Source organism: Periplaneta americana, chromosome 5 (assembly GCF_040183065.1).
Source record: "Periplaneta americana isolate PAMFEO1 chromosome 5, P.americana_PAMFEO1_priV1, whole genome shotgun sequence".
In the NCBI taxonomy this organism is placed as follows: Eukaryota; Metazoa; Arthropoda; class Insecta; order Blattodea; family Blattidae; genus Periplaneta; species Periplaneta americana.
In genome coordinates this window covers 69052342-69066826 of record NC_091121.1, presented here as the reverse complement: position 1 = coordinate 69066826, position 14485 = coordinate 69052342, and the positions used below count along the sequence as shown (strand labels likewise).

The following is a 14485-nucleotide window of genomic DNA, read 5'->3' as shown; positions in this document are numbered from 1 at the left end:
ACGGAGAGTTTTGAGAAACTATGAAAGCGTTCTGTCACGTAACAATAGTGCTATGACAGGTTGAGCACCTCCTATGCCCATTGTTCTACGTAACTTGATAGCGTGTTAGACGCGGTCATGAAGTGTGGGCTTGCTGAGGTATGTTTCTTGCATTGGGCTCTCACTAGGTGCAAACCTGGGAGGAGGCTGCGTCTGAAACCCACACCGCGCCCAGCAAACAAAGAAAAACTCTAAACCTATTCATTATACTTGACACTTTACTTCGTTCAAATCTGACGAGGGAGTTGCTTATCAGGATCGAAGGAAATTAACACATCCAATCTAAGCAGTGAATAATATTATTCATAATGAATCTGCATCAACTTATTTGGGTTTGAATTGTGTTTGAGTTGAACATGTGGCTCAGGTGAGTGTAATCGGCTGCATTTCAGTGAACCGGGGTTCGATTTTCTGCAAATATGAAAGAAATGTTTCCATTACTCATGAAATAGGTGTGTGTCCTTGACATTGCATTTGTTCTGTATTGTCTAAGTACATTCATGCATTCCACCGCTGTGAAGTAACGGTTAGAAAGTACTACCGTGAAACTAGGGGGCCCGGGATTAAATCCCGGTTGGGACAAGTTAATAATAATAATAATAATAATAATAATAATAATAATAATACTTACTTACAAATGGCTTTTAAGGAACCCGTAGGTTCATTGCCGTCCTCACATAAGCCCCCCATCGGTCTCTATCCTGTGCAAGATTAATCTACTCTCTATCATCATATCCCACTTCCCTCAAATCCATTTTAATATTATCCTCCCGTCTACGTCTCGGCCTCCCCAAAGGTCTTTTTCCCTCCGGTCTCCCAATTAACACTCGATATGCATTTCTGGATTCGCCCATACGTGCTACATGCCCTGCCGAACCCAAACGTCTGGATTTAATGTTCCTAATTATGTCAGGTGAAGAATACAATGCGTGCAGTTCCGTGTTGTGTAACGTTCTCCATTCTCCTGTAACTTCATCCCTCTCAGCCCCAAATATTTTCCTAAAAACCTTATTCTTAAACACCCTTAATCTCTGTTCCTCTCTCAAAGTGAGAGTCCAAGTTTCACAACCATACAGAACAACCGGTAAATTCAAACTTACAGAATTTTTGACAGCAGACTAGATGACAAAAGCTTCTCAACCGAATAATAACAGGCATTTCCCATATTTGAATGGGTATTTATGAAAGGGCCTAAGTCATTATTTTGTGAAAATGAGTTTGTAATGTTATAACTGCTCGTTGGGTGTAGATACATCGATTTTGATATGAAGAGGACTAAGGTTCACACTCTAATACTTTTTAAAATTATGATACAATTTTTATTTCAGCCTTAATTTCAAAATTTCGCCCTATAAGCAGTTTTTCTTTAATTGCTAACAATTTAATATTCAAGACTTAGGCCCTTTCATAAATAACCCATTCATTTATTCTGCGTTTAATTTCCTCCCGAGTGTCATTTATATTTGTTACTGTTGCTCCAAGATATTTGAATTTTTCCACAACTTCAAAGGATAAATCTCCAATTTTTATGTTTCCATTTCGTACAATGTTCTGGTCACGATACAGGGTACAAAGGAATATAATGTGAATTTTATTAGTAACAACAATGTAATTTATTCGTCACAACAATAATTCCTTTCTACAATTCACCTTAAACGCTCTCGTCAACAATTGGATCTTCACTCAACACAGTATTCGTTATAGCACTCCACCGACGACAATGACAATTTACTTGGACTATTACGCACAACAATGAACTGTTAATCTTAACTAATATTTACAAAGCATTATTTACAAATCAGAACTACCAGTTCTCAGTTCACAGTTATTCTATCTCAGTCACTCGAGTTCACAGTATCTCGAATCACAGACCTTCAGAGACAGTTCACTGTACTCGAACTCGGGTCCCTCCAACTGCGGTCCACTGCACTCGAACTCAGGTCCCTCCAACTGCGGTCCACTGCACTCGAACTCAGGCCTTCGGATGCTGACGCAGATGCGGACGCACACTCGAGTCGAACTCCGGAACACAAGACTGGCTTGCTTGCTCTGGCTTTCTCACTGACTGGCTGACTAATCAACTGAAAACTCTGCTCTCGTTCCTTCGCGACCGTAATTTATAACCACAGTGACGTAGCCTCGAAGGTTCCACGCGTCTGTAGAGATGGCACTCCAGAAAAAGCCAGAGCCCTCTCCTCTCTACCAGCACCAGATGCGCGCGCACTCTCGCTCCACTCTCTCGCCGCGTTGGCCCTTTCCCCTCTTCGCCGCGCGCCTGCTTTCTTGCGGGACGCTGGTCGTGAGTTCGAATCTCACGTCGCTGTCACAATAAGAACGGATATCAGGCAAGGGTAAACGTGATCAAGGATGATGATGGTGACTTGCTTGCATATTCTCATTCAATCCTGAACAGATGAAAAAACTATTTTTGGAAACTACTAAATATACGTAGGCCAAATATAAATGATCGGGACGAAAATTAAATACAAACTGCTAAGCCATTTATACCCGAACCCACACTTTGTGAAGTCGAAATTGCGATAGAAAATCTGAAAAAGTATAAGTCTCCAGGTATCGATCAAATTCCAGCAGAATTAATACAAGAAGGTGGAAGCGCATTATCTAGCTAAATTTATTAACTTTTACTTGCTATTTGGGAAAAGGAAATTGTACCAGAACAATGGACGGAGTCCGTAATTGTACCTATTTTAATTAATAATAGTAATAATAATAATAATAATAATAATAATAATAATAATAATAATAATAATGATAATAATGTTATTGAGCATAGTTTATTGTGTTATTAGAATAATTATTTTTTGGTACTTGATATAACTGACGTGCCAAGAATTCAAAGACTGAAGGACACAAATTTAGAAAAAGAAAAACATAAACATAACAGTATTATTATTTTTTATTTATTTATTTATTTATTTATTTATTTATTTATTTATTTATTTATTTATTTATTTATTTATTTATTTATTTATTTTTGTTCAGGAAATCATTCTGACATTAAGTTTTTTAATTTAATAAAACACTTGAAGAGTTCGCGGGAAAAACGATGAATGTCACATTTCTGTTAAGGATCTAATTGAGTCTATAACTGCAAAATGTAGTGCTGTTTCTATAGAAAATAAAGGAAAGGATTACTGTAGTCGTGGTGATAATAATTGTCCTTTTTACCATTTTTTCATAAGAACAACATTAAATTTCGTAGTGATCCATTGAATTAGATAATGACAGCAACCTTAACAAAACTGCGACTTTCATTGTTTTTCCCGCGAACTCTTCAAAAATATTTATTTGTATGTTGGTAAATTGACAATATGAATGAAAGATTATTCCATATACTTTTTCTCAACTAATGTGTGTACATATAAAATTTTCTGCAAAAAGTGGTTATGTCCAAAAGTTTTTTTTTTTTTTTTTTTCCAAGAAACAATATAAAACAGAACAATGAAACTTTTTACCAAAGTTGGTAAATATATGAAATACCTGTACAAAATATGTCAGATTATTATATTGTATGAGAAACGTGAGGGACAGTTTCTTTCGTTTTCTGAAAAATTAATATTTAGGACTTGTCCGGTTTTTGCTGTCAGCCCTTCATTTCTAATAAGCGGACAATAATGGCATGTTTTTCGTGTTGCAGGAATGCAGGCGCGCAGAGCGGCGAGGTTGTGAGGCTACCACAGCCTCAATACCTCATCGGAGCCTCTCCTCTCTGCAGTCAGATCAGCGGGCTGTCCCCAGGACAGACGAAGCTCTGTCAGCTCTACCAGGACCACATGAGCGGCGTGGGGCGAGGAGCCCGGGCGGGCATTGCAGAGTGTCAGTGGCAGTTTAGGCACAGGCGGTGGAACTGCTCCACGGGGCACGACAGCTCCGTGTTCGGCCCCATGCTCAAAATAGGTGAGCACTGCTCTCTGTTAAGAGTACAAAAGTCTGTTGTTTCCCATTTGTTTGTTTTCTAGTTCAGTCTAAATGAGATTGTGACTTTGTAATAATTTGTGCACCAAATTTATCGAAGCAATTCTATTTGTATCGCCAATTTGATTTTACTATTGTTCTACTGGCTATTTCAAATGTTATATTATAGAGATGTAGTCAGGCAGAAAGACATCTGGCTACTCACCCTACCGGTGCGTCAATCTTATAGGTCTCGGTTCACGTGAATTCTCGCTTATCTTTTGCTTTTACGGAAGTATGGAAGGTAGTAAATCTAGTCTTCATCAATAGGATAGTCTGACCAATCACATGGTTACTCAGGCTTTCGTGCATCGAGCGCCATGATATATGTGAGGGTGATGCCAGTAAGGCATCACTTATGAGGCAACTAGGCTTGAGATAATGACATAGGATGGCCAGTTTCTCTCCCAATCCATTACATACTAATCAGACTTCAGATATACAAACAATTGTTCTTTCTCTGACATCATAGACCGTCAAGTGAAGTGTACTGTCTGAAGATAATAGATGTACATATCAGCCAGAACCTCAATCAGAGGTGTATTTAGCCTACCAGTGTTGTGGGATTTAATCGATCAATTTCTCTTGTAAGATTAATCAATCAAAATATTTAATCGAATAATCGAGTCGATTAAAATTAATCGGTTGTAGTTGATAGCCTATTAATTATTATTTTGTCAATACAAACTCATACTAAAAATTCCGACAATATTTCTCTCTCTCGAAAATGGCTTAATTAAAAGCACAATAGTAGGCTACTGATATTTTCTAACTGTAAACCAGGTAACGTAGGGAAAATCTTTGCACATACACTTCAGAAAGAGATGGAGATATGAGGACAGTGACCTAGTCTACCTCTATTGAAAGTTGAAACACATTGCGAAACCCTTATTAAGTGTCGACCTGGTTGGCGAGCGTCGTTAAATAAAACATAACATTTAACTTATGAAGTTTTATGTTTTTCCAAGAAAACTTCCACCTTGTTTTTATTTTTAGTAGGTTATTTTACGACGCTTTATCAATATCTTAGATTATTTAGCGTCTGAATGAGATGAAGGTGATAATGCCGGTGAAATGAGTCTGGGGTCCAACACCGAAAGTTACCCAGCATTTGCTCATAATGGGTTGAGGGAAAACCCCGGAAAAACCTCAACTAGGTAACTTGCCCCAACCGGGAATCGAACCCAGGCGACCTGATTTCGCGACTAGACGCGCCAACCGTTACTCCACAGGTGTGGACTCCACCTTGCTGTCAGCTCATCTTTCTAGCACATGAAATACATATTTTCTGGGATTCGTCCCCCTCATCCCTTATAAAATAGCCATGTCTACACTGTGTGAAAGTGAGAGCATAACTACCTTCTTCTCTTTCTAAAATCTGGTAATTCGATTACAATAGGAGCCAGTCTTCTGTTTCGATCGCTGTTTGCAGTTGCAGTTACTATACTGAGTTTGTATATGAAGCTGTGTATTTAGTTTGATAAAGAAAAAAAACAGTTTTCTATGATTTGTGAGAAGTGTAAGCTCCATTATGTCATATGAGAATTTGAGAGGTAAACTCGGTGAAACGTTTGGATTTAAATTGAACGATCGTGGAGAAGTGCTTGACAAAAAAACGTTTTTTCGTGTTTATTGATGCAGGAACGTTGTTACTAAACGTAGAGCGGCACTTAATTCGGAGCATGCACTCACATATTTAAAATCATGGATGAAGCAGTATTAAATAGGTGAGTCTTCATACTTTTTGTTATTTATGTTTGTCTCAAAAATTCCCGGAGAAATTTACACAATAAATTATAAGCCTCATAATAAATATGTTAGTAAGTAATTAAAATAGTTGTTTTGTAATATAACGATGCAACACCTATATACAGATATACAACATTTAATACTTATGCTTATCACCGAATACAAGTTATATTTAACAATAACACTACAGCACTACAGCACTAGTATTTACATATTGTAAAACCTCCTCTCACTCCACGCTTCCTTTCTCGGGACGTCTTCATTGTTGGTCCGATCTATACATGTAGTTTGGAAGTATTGTTAGGGAAACAGAAAAGAATGAAAAGCTGACGACATTGCGTTGCATAGTTCATAAATGAAAGTGTTCAACATTTCCAACAAACACTATGTCAATACATGACTTGGACTACTTTGTCCCTTGTTTTGGAATTTGACATTAATTATAATCCATATGTATCCCATTTGAAAGAAAGACATTCTGCGTATTTTTCCTTGTTTATGTCTATGGCAAACGAGTTTATTATATTCTCCTATAAATTCAGTATTTTTGCTATGCTATCAGTATTTATTGCACTCCATTAAACTATGTTCAGCGTTTTCTATTTTATAACATTTTAATCCAAAACTTAACTAACAATCGAAAGTTCTTTCGTAAAACTTTGCATATGCTACTCGCAATAGATCAACTTTTATAAATTAGAATCCGCAAGCCTTCAAATATATAAAACAGTCGTAAATGTTCAATTGGTTTATTTTACGACGACGCTTTATCAACTTGTATGGTCCAAAGTCGAAAGTTACCCAGCATTTGCTCTTGATGGGTTCAGAGAAAGTCCCTGAAAAAACATCAGACAGACAACTTGTCCCAACCAGGAATTGAATCCGGTTCCGCTCGTTTCACGGTCAGACGTACTAACCGTTACTCCACAGCTATGGACTAACAATCGTAAATTGTTGCGTGCTTTTGTTAAGCATGTTATAGTATATAAAATATTTGATTTACAATAAAAACAAACTACATAAAATTAATGTCCTTTATTACTCTTTCACTTACATATGAAGTTTAATGCTCTGACATTCATGATTGCGGAGTTATCGCTTGTTGAAACACCATCTTGTGTTACATTTGTAGGTCCGCAGCTAAGACGCTCTTCAACCTAAGAAATAAATAGGGGTAGGATTTTGATAAAATTGCATCTTTTTTCTAGTAAGCCAGAAACATTGCTGCTTTAGTATTTATATGTTATGTGATGAACTGAGTGTTTAAAACATATTTTTAAGGACATTTTTTTGCATTTTTTGTCTATTTCAACGCATAAGAGCATTTTTTTCTTTTATTCGGTAATTTTTTAGGCATTTTCATTTAATTTTGGCCATAAATCCCTATTATTAACCCTTAAGTACTCGCATTGGGTCAAATCACAACATATAAACAGCTGTTGGCGCTAAATGATAAATGACTACAGCCAGACCGTTTCAAAGATTTTAACAATAGAAGACATTACACACCATCGGCACTCTTCATATTACCTTCCAGCAAAGAAAACAGAGGAAAGAAAAAACACTCGAGTCATATAGACCTGACGCAAGTACTTAAGGTTAATGTAAAATAATGTTTATTTCCTTCGATATTTTGTCTACATATTTTGTCCATTAATACCCAATATTTTGTATAATATTTTAATCGTTTTTCTACACAAATATTGCCATTTTAACGTAGTACACCCCATGTAATGTATCAGTCCAACCACCCCTTCAATATAGACTCCTCTATACCTGCTGGTTCCGGATAAGAGTGGCCATGTGGTAGACTACTTGGAAACTACATCAGGTAAAATAATTAATTAAAATGGACTACTTAGAAAAAATTATGTAAAATTAAATAAACTTGAATGCTGGTACTAGAATTTAATTTAATTACTAGTCTAAATATTAAACAGCACAAAACTTCTTTTCCTACTAAGCCAATTTTATAATGTAAGACCAATTTTTAGGGAATTTTTAAGGGCATTTTTGAAAGATTTTTAGGTCATAAATGCATTTTTTAGGATATTTTTTTATGTTTTATACGTCGTCAAAGTCCTATCCCTATAAATAAACCAGAAAGTCGCAAACAAAGCAGACATTTGAGAAATATATGAAAGAACAAGAGAGGATAGATAAATAAAAAGAGAGAATAAGGGATTACAAAGAAGGAAGAAATATCATCTTGCTCTTCTGCAGTGTGAAAAATAAATTATTATTATATACTCGCCTCTGAGTTTTTAAGAATAAAGAAATAGAAATAAAGGGAGGAAGAAGAAAACGTGGGGAAAGAAAGACAAAATGAAAGCTGTCTTGCAACTTAAAATTAATACTTTTTTATTTTTTACAGAGCAAGGTTGTATAATCATTTCATTTTGCTGATTTTATTCGAGTCACATCAGTGGTGACAACCCCATCAGAGGATATTTTTCACAACGTACTTCATATAATGAGAATGAGTTGATAGTTCATAGGAGTTCTGCAATGTAATGATTCACTGGAGATTAAAACCAGTGCTAGCATTTATCACACAGCCACTAACAACCTCCTTTGCTCTTTTTTCCCCTCCAATAGTTACACTGCTTCCAAGAGATCATTATCTACGTATTTGAAGTAACCCGTCTTCTCTTACTATAGCCACCGCGCAATTAATTGTATTTCTTTTTTGTCCTGTCATATTCACACCCAATAATTCTTGTGTGAATGAAGTATAACTTAACGCGAGATTCCATCTGTAAAGGAGAGAGAAAGAGATATAGAAAAGCTTTTTTTCGTTTTGTACAGAGCTTTTCCATCAAATCTACTTTCCTGTTGAGTGAGCTTGGGTCATTACTCATCTGAATTGTATACTAACAAGAGCGGGATGTTATAACACTTGTGGATTCGAGGCTTGTTTAGTCTGCTATAGATTTGCTGCTTCTCGTGCGTTGTCTGCCCAACATTAAATCAGCCTCCCTGCCTTTGTTTACTTGGGTGGAAAAAGCGCCAGGCGGGTGATAGGGGCGAGGCACAAGGTTCCACCCCCTCCCTCCGCCCTGTTTTATAATGATTTACGCCAACTGCATGTGTGATCTTACGCTCAATCGGTCAAAGCCAATTCTTTCCCTATTTCCATCCGCGGTGTACGCCAGTGGTGAACCACGGGACGGCGCCCTAGCCCCCGAAGTCGGAGGACTCTGCACCGTTCCGATGGGGTACAAGCAAATACATTTTTCTTGTTAATCTTTTATAAATTTCTAAACACGTTACTGGAAAAAGCATTATATATCTGTCACAGCAGAAACATATAGTTTTGCCTTGTCTTTCCTTAAAGAAGTGAGTGTCCACACCTGTGGAGTAACGGTCAGCGCGTCTGGCTGCGAAACCAGGTGGCTCGGGTTCGAATCCCGGTCGGAGCAAGTTACCTGGTTGAGGTTTTTCCGGGGTTTTCCGTCAACCAAATACGAGAAAATGCTGAGTAACTTTCGGTGCTGGCCCCCGGACTCCTTTCACCGGCATTATCACCTTCATCTCATTCAGACGCTAAATAACCTAGATGCTGATACAGCGTCGTAAAATAACCCAATAAAATAAAATAAAATAAAATAAAGAAGTGAGTGCTTTGTCACTTTCAATCTTTTTTTTTAAAGAAAGTTAAAAAATATGACCGTAAATACACAGCTAAAATTTTATAAGACTATGGCTGTTCCAATGTTGATGTATGGATCTGAGAATTGGGCTCTAAATAGATCTGATGTTTGGAAAGTTGAAAAAAGTGAAATGAAATTTCTAAGAAGAGTAGCAGGCCTTACCTTACGTGACCAAGTGAGCAACAATGAAATAAGGCAAACATTAGGCATATATGACTTAAAAGAGAAAATATATACAAATAAAATTAACTGGTATAATCATATACAAAGAATGGACCATAATTCTATAACAAAACGGGTTTTAAATTATAATCCAAAAGGTTATCGTGACGTAGGACGTCCGGTAACCAGATGGAGAGATTCTCTGAGTCGGAACAGGCCATAAGACAGCCTACCATGAAGATGATGATGATGATGATGATGATGATGATGACCGAAAATATTCTTACATACTGTAATCACGCCAAGAAATGTTGCGGTACACACCAAACTGAAGAAGATATCTAGAAGACTTGCTAAAATGGAGTGAGTATTTAGACTGAAATGGACCACCAACTAAGCTTGATGATGATGATGATGATGATGATGATGATGATGATGATGATGATGATGATGATGATGATGATGGTGGTGATATCAATGGCAGTTGCTATATTGAACTTTTAAATACTTCACAAAAAGAAATAAGAAAAGTAGGACATCATCATCATCATCATAATCATCATCATCTTCTTCATCAACATCATCATCATCTGCCTACCTTAAAACAATAAGCCATTTGATTTGTCCTTTCCAGTTCACACCCGTGACAATTTTGAAATGATGTGGCATTATCTGAAGGCATGGTGTTGCGGAGTCCACATTACGGCTCAGACTGTTGAAACAAGACCTAGGTTAGGCGATATCATATCCGAGCTTTAATTAAACCCGCCTGTTCCGTGCAATGTATCTTTGGCTTCTTACATTTCTACCAGCCTGTGGTTTAAGTGTATCACTTTGCCAATTAAGAGAGCTGTGCGTTCTGTTTTATCCCCCTGTCCTTTGCAGAATATTGATTTATTTTTGAGACATGCTCCAATAAATTATACACCATCATTTTCGAGACTACAATCTGGTTTGTAGTTATAGAATGGACGTGTAACATAGAAATCATGATTTATAAATCCTGTAAGCCTCTCATTATATTATACGAACTGACATTGCTTTTTATGTGCGACTTAGAACAATTTTTGTTGATGTGAATTCCAAAGATAATTTGAAAACACAATATTAGTCTGGGACCAGGATTATATAAATGCTTAATCAAAATGCATTTTGAATTGTCAACATTTTCCGTTATTAAGTTCGATAAAAAATTAAAAATCATCTTATAAATTATATTTGAATTGATCATAGGCCTATGTATAAAGTCTTTTATGTTTTTATTTCTAGTTTTTTTTTCTCGATAAATTTCTATGTTTAACTTTAGTTTTTCTTGTATGTAGATAGAACTACACCCGAACATAGCTTTCTCATATAGGTGTTCCCGATTATTTATATTTCCTATATAATTTAGCATAAATAAACACCAAATATAGGCCTACATAAAGAGTTAAAAATCTATTTTGTAACAAAGAATGTTGACCTTGGAACAAACAACACTTGATTCACAAAAATATGATGTTATATCCCTTTTGCAACTAAAGAAATAAGTTCTACGCTAAGGTTCATACATAAGCGAACACGAGCATTCCCTTGTGTTTGTGCTGTGTTGTCTAAGCAGTGATCTTGCGTCATGTTAACCGTATAATCAGAGAGCCCTGACACTTATGAATGTCTAGTGCTTATTCATTTCTGTTGAATTTTAATAAATTACTCCCCACCATTTTTTTTTTGCAAGACTACACTCCTTTAGACTGTGCTTATACTGAAACGTGTAGCATGGATGTCGCGATTTATGACTATTATACGCCATTAAATGTCTCTCCACATTTTGTTTGATCATAAATAATTATAAAGCCTGTTATTGCACTTTTGTTTATGACTTAGTAAGTTCAGTATACAGTCAAGAATGATATTTAAGACTGTGGACCTTCAGACTGGAAATTCTTGGATGACATAGTCATTATATAATAGCATTATGATGCTGCAGAAAAAGTTATATCGAGATTTTCGCGGAAATGCAAGTCAAGTTTCAGCTTCCCTGATACTGAAAAATTCTTTGTCGGCATGTTGCATGCCTGCCTTTCTCGTCTATCTCTCTGTGTACTGCGATTTCTCCAACTACTGGGCGGACATTGGTAAAATTCGGTATTCTACCAGTCAGTTCAGTAAGGTATGATACACGTTAAATATACTCTTTTTCCTACAGAAAAGTTAGTAGTATTTATTTGGAATCAAAAACACGTAGACAAAATTCGCTGTAAGGATTTATTTTAATGATTCCTTCATAGGACTGGAAGTGATAAATCAAGTTATACAGGACATAATTTCATAAAAGAGTTCCTGATGTTGTCAATATGAATAATTCTTAACAACATAGCGCTATAAATGCTTGTTTTCCGAGTTGTGAATATATAAAGATATATGTCTTAACTATTCACATCACCTAACAATAAGTGTCCAAAATGTACACCTTCCGCCTAAATACAGAAGTCACATCGGCATTTCATGTCCCTGCGAAGACAATCCCAAATTCCTGGTGTGTTTCGTATTTTTTCACACACCATATCAGCCACCGGAATCGAATACACCAATATTTTAAATGACTCCACAAGACAAAAATTTAGTGGATTTAAGTCAGGTGAGCGTAGTGCCCAGGCAACCGGTTCACCTCTACTTATCCAACCACCAGGAAACTTTCGATTTAAGTAATTGTCGACGAACGATCAGTGACGTGTCGTCCAAGAACTCAGGTATGTTGCTTTTTTTTTTTTCAGAAAATTTGTGTACACCTGAGTTTATTGGAAGTACACAGAACTCGTTAACGAAGCATTTTTGGCCATGTGTTAATATAAATTGGTTTCATTGTCTGCATGTGAAAACTCATTCCTGAAGTTGGGTCGTGTATTTTTGAGACGCCTTGTATACTGGTATGTCCCCAAAAATGTTCAGTTACAAAATTTTGTCTCCAATCTCTCAATTATTGAATAACAATTTTGAGGCTTAAAATATATAGACAATTCGAATTTCTTCATAAAAATAGCGTAAACTTGCCCGTTGCTGGAATACAGCAAAACATTTAGTTTCCTAAACAATTGTTAACTAATATCGACATAATTACACGTCATTTCAAAACGTTCTTCAGATAAATGTATTAGGATTCTAAAATATTTACTTACGTACTTACTTACTTACTGGCTTTTAAGGAACCCGGAGGTTCCTTGCCGCCCTCACATAGGCCCGCCATTGGTCCCTATCCTGAGCAAGATTAATCCAGTCTCTATCATCATATCCCACCTCCCTCAAATCCATTTTAATATTACCTCCCATCTACGTCTCTGCCTCCCCAAAGGTATTTTCCCCTCTGGCCTCCCAACTAACACTCTATATCCATTTCTGGATTCATCCATACGTGCTAAATGCCCTGCCCATCTCAAACGTCTGGATTTAATGTTCCTAATTATGTCAGGTGAAGGATACAATGCGTGCAGCTCTGCGTTGTGTAACTTTCTCCATTCTCCTGTAACTTCATCCCTCTTAGCCCCAAATATTTTCCTAAGAACCTTATTCTCAAACACCCTTAATCTCTGTTCCTCTCTCAGAGTGAGAGTCCAAGTTTCACAACCAACAGAACAACCGGTAATATAACTGTTTTATAAATTCTAACTTTCAGATTTTTTGACAGCAGACTAAATGACAAAAGCTTCTCAACCGAATAATAACAGGCCTTTCCCATATTTATTCTGCGTTTAATTTCCTCCCGAGTGTCATTTATATTTGTTACTGTTGCTCCAAGATATTTGAAATTTTCCAGCTCTTCGAAGGATAAATCTCCAATTTTTATGTTTCCATTTAGTACAATATTCTCGTCACGAGACATAATCACATACTTTGTCTTTTCGGGATTCACTTCCAAACCTATCTCTTTACTTGCTTCAAGTAAAATTCCCGTGTTTTCCCTAATCGTTTGTGAATTTTCTTCTAAAATATTCACGTCATCAGCATAGACAAGTAGCTGATGTAACCCGTTCAATTCCAAACCCTGTCTGTTATCCTGAACTTTCCTAATGGCATTTTCTAGAGCGAAGTTAAAAAGTAAAGGTGTTAGTACATCTCCTTGCTTTAGTCCACAGTGAACTGGAAAAGCATAAGATAGAAATTGGCCTAAATGTTACCTCCTCCTATTCTATAAAGAGTAGTTATGTTCCAAGTACCAAATCTCATAACCTTATTCCTTTGCTGTCGTCGTGCCAGAGAATGAGTCCCATTCTGAGAGCTGGTTGACGTTTAGCATACGAGGTAGGTTTGCTGCGATCTGTGTAGAACGGCTAAAGGTATAAATGTATAAAATGCCGACCACTAGACTAGAACTGAAACAAAATAATAATACTTAAAAGATCAGGGAGAAGATTCGGTACAAACTTGGCATCATTGTTCCAGTCGTATCATGGTGATTTTGTCTAAAAGATTGTTGAGATGTACTGCAGTTCAGCTCAAGGGAGTGATTTTTTAAAACTAACTTAATTTAATTAAAGAAAGGAAATCCTAACGCGCAAATTAGCAGTTGTCGGTTAATAAATACCAGCTTTATTCACTTCACAAGGTTTTATTTAATTTTGTGGTGCGCATTCTATGTATTTAGTTACATATAATACAAAACAAATACATATTATGGATGTAGCGCAAACCGGTTTGTGCAAGCTCGAGTTCGGGGCACTTTCTATAAATAATTATTTTGTACTAAAGAGCATAACAAAGATTGAATAAAATTACAAAACCAATATAATTATTACCAGTCAGGCTAATTATGACGATAGAAGTAGAGAATCAACTCAAAAAGAATATAAGGCCTTTCCCATATTTATTCTGCGTTTAATTTCCTCCCGAGTGTCATTTGTATTTGTTACTGTTGCTCCAAGATATTTGAA

At 36.4% G+C, this 14485-nt stretch overlaps 1 protein-coding gene across 2 annotated transcripts in view; it reads left to right on the top strand.

Annotated features, from left to right (window-relative positions):
* LOC138699819 (protein Wnt-5b-like) overlaps nt 1–14485 on the top strand; it is a 2020855-nt gene that overhangs the window by 1845013 nt on the left and 161357 nt on the right. For both annotated transcript variants that reach the window (XM_069825994.1, XM_069825995.1), the window contains one exon: nt 3698–3957. In XM_069825994.1, the coding sequence (XP_069682095.1) occupies nt 3698–3957 (260 nt within the window). The remainder of the gene's footprint in view (nt 1–3697; nt 3958–14485) is intronic.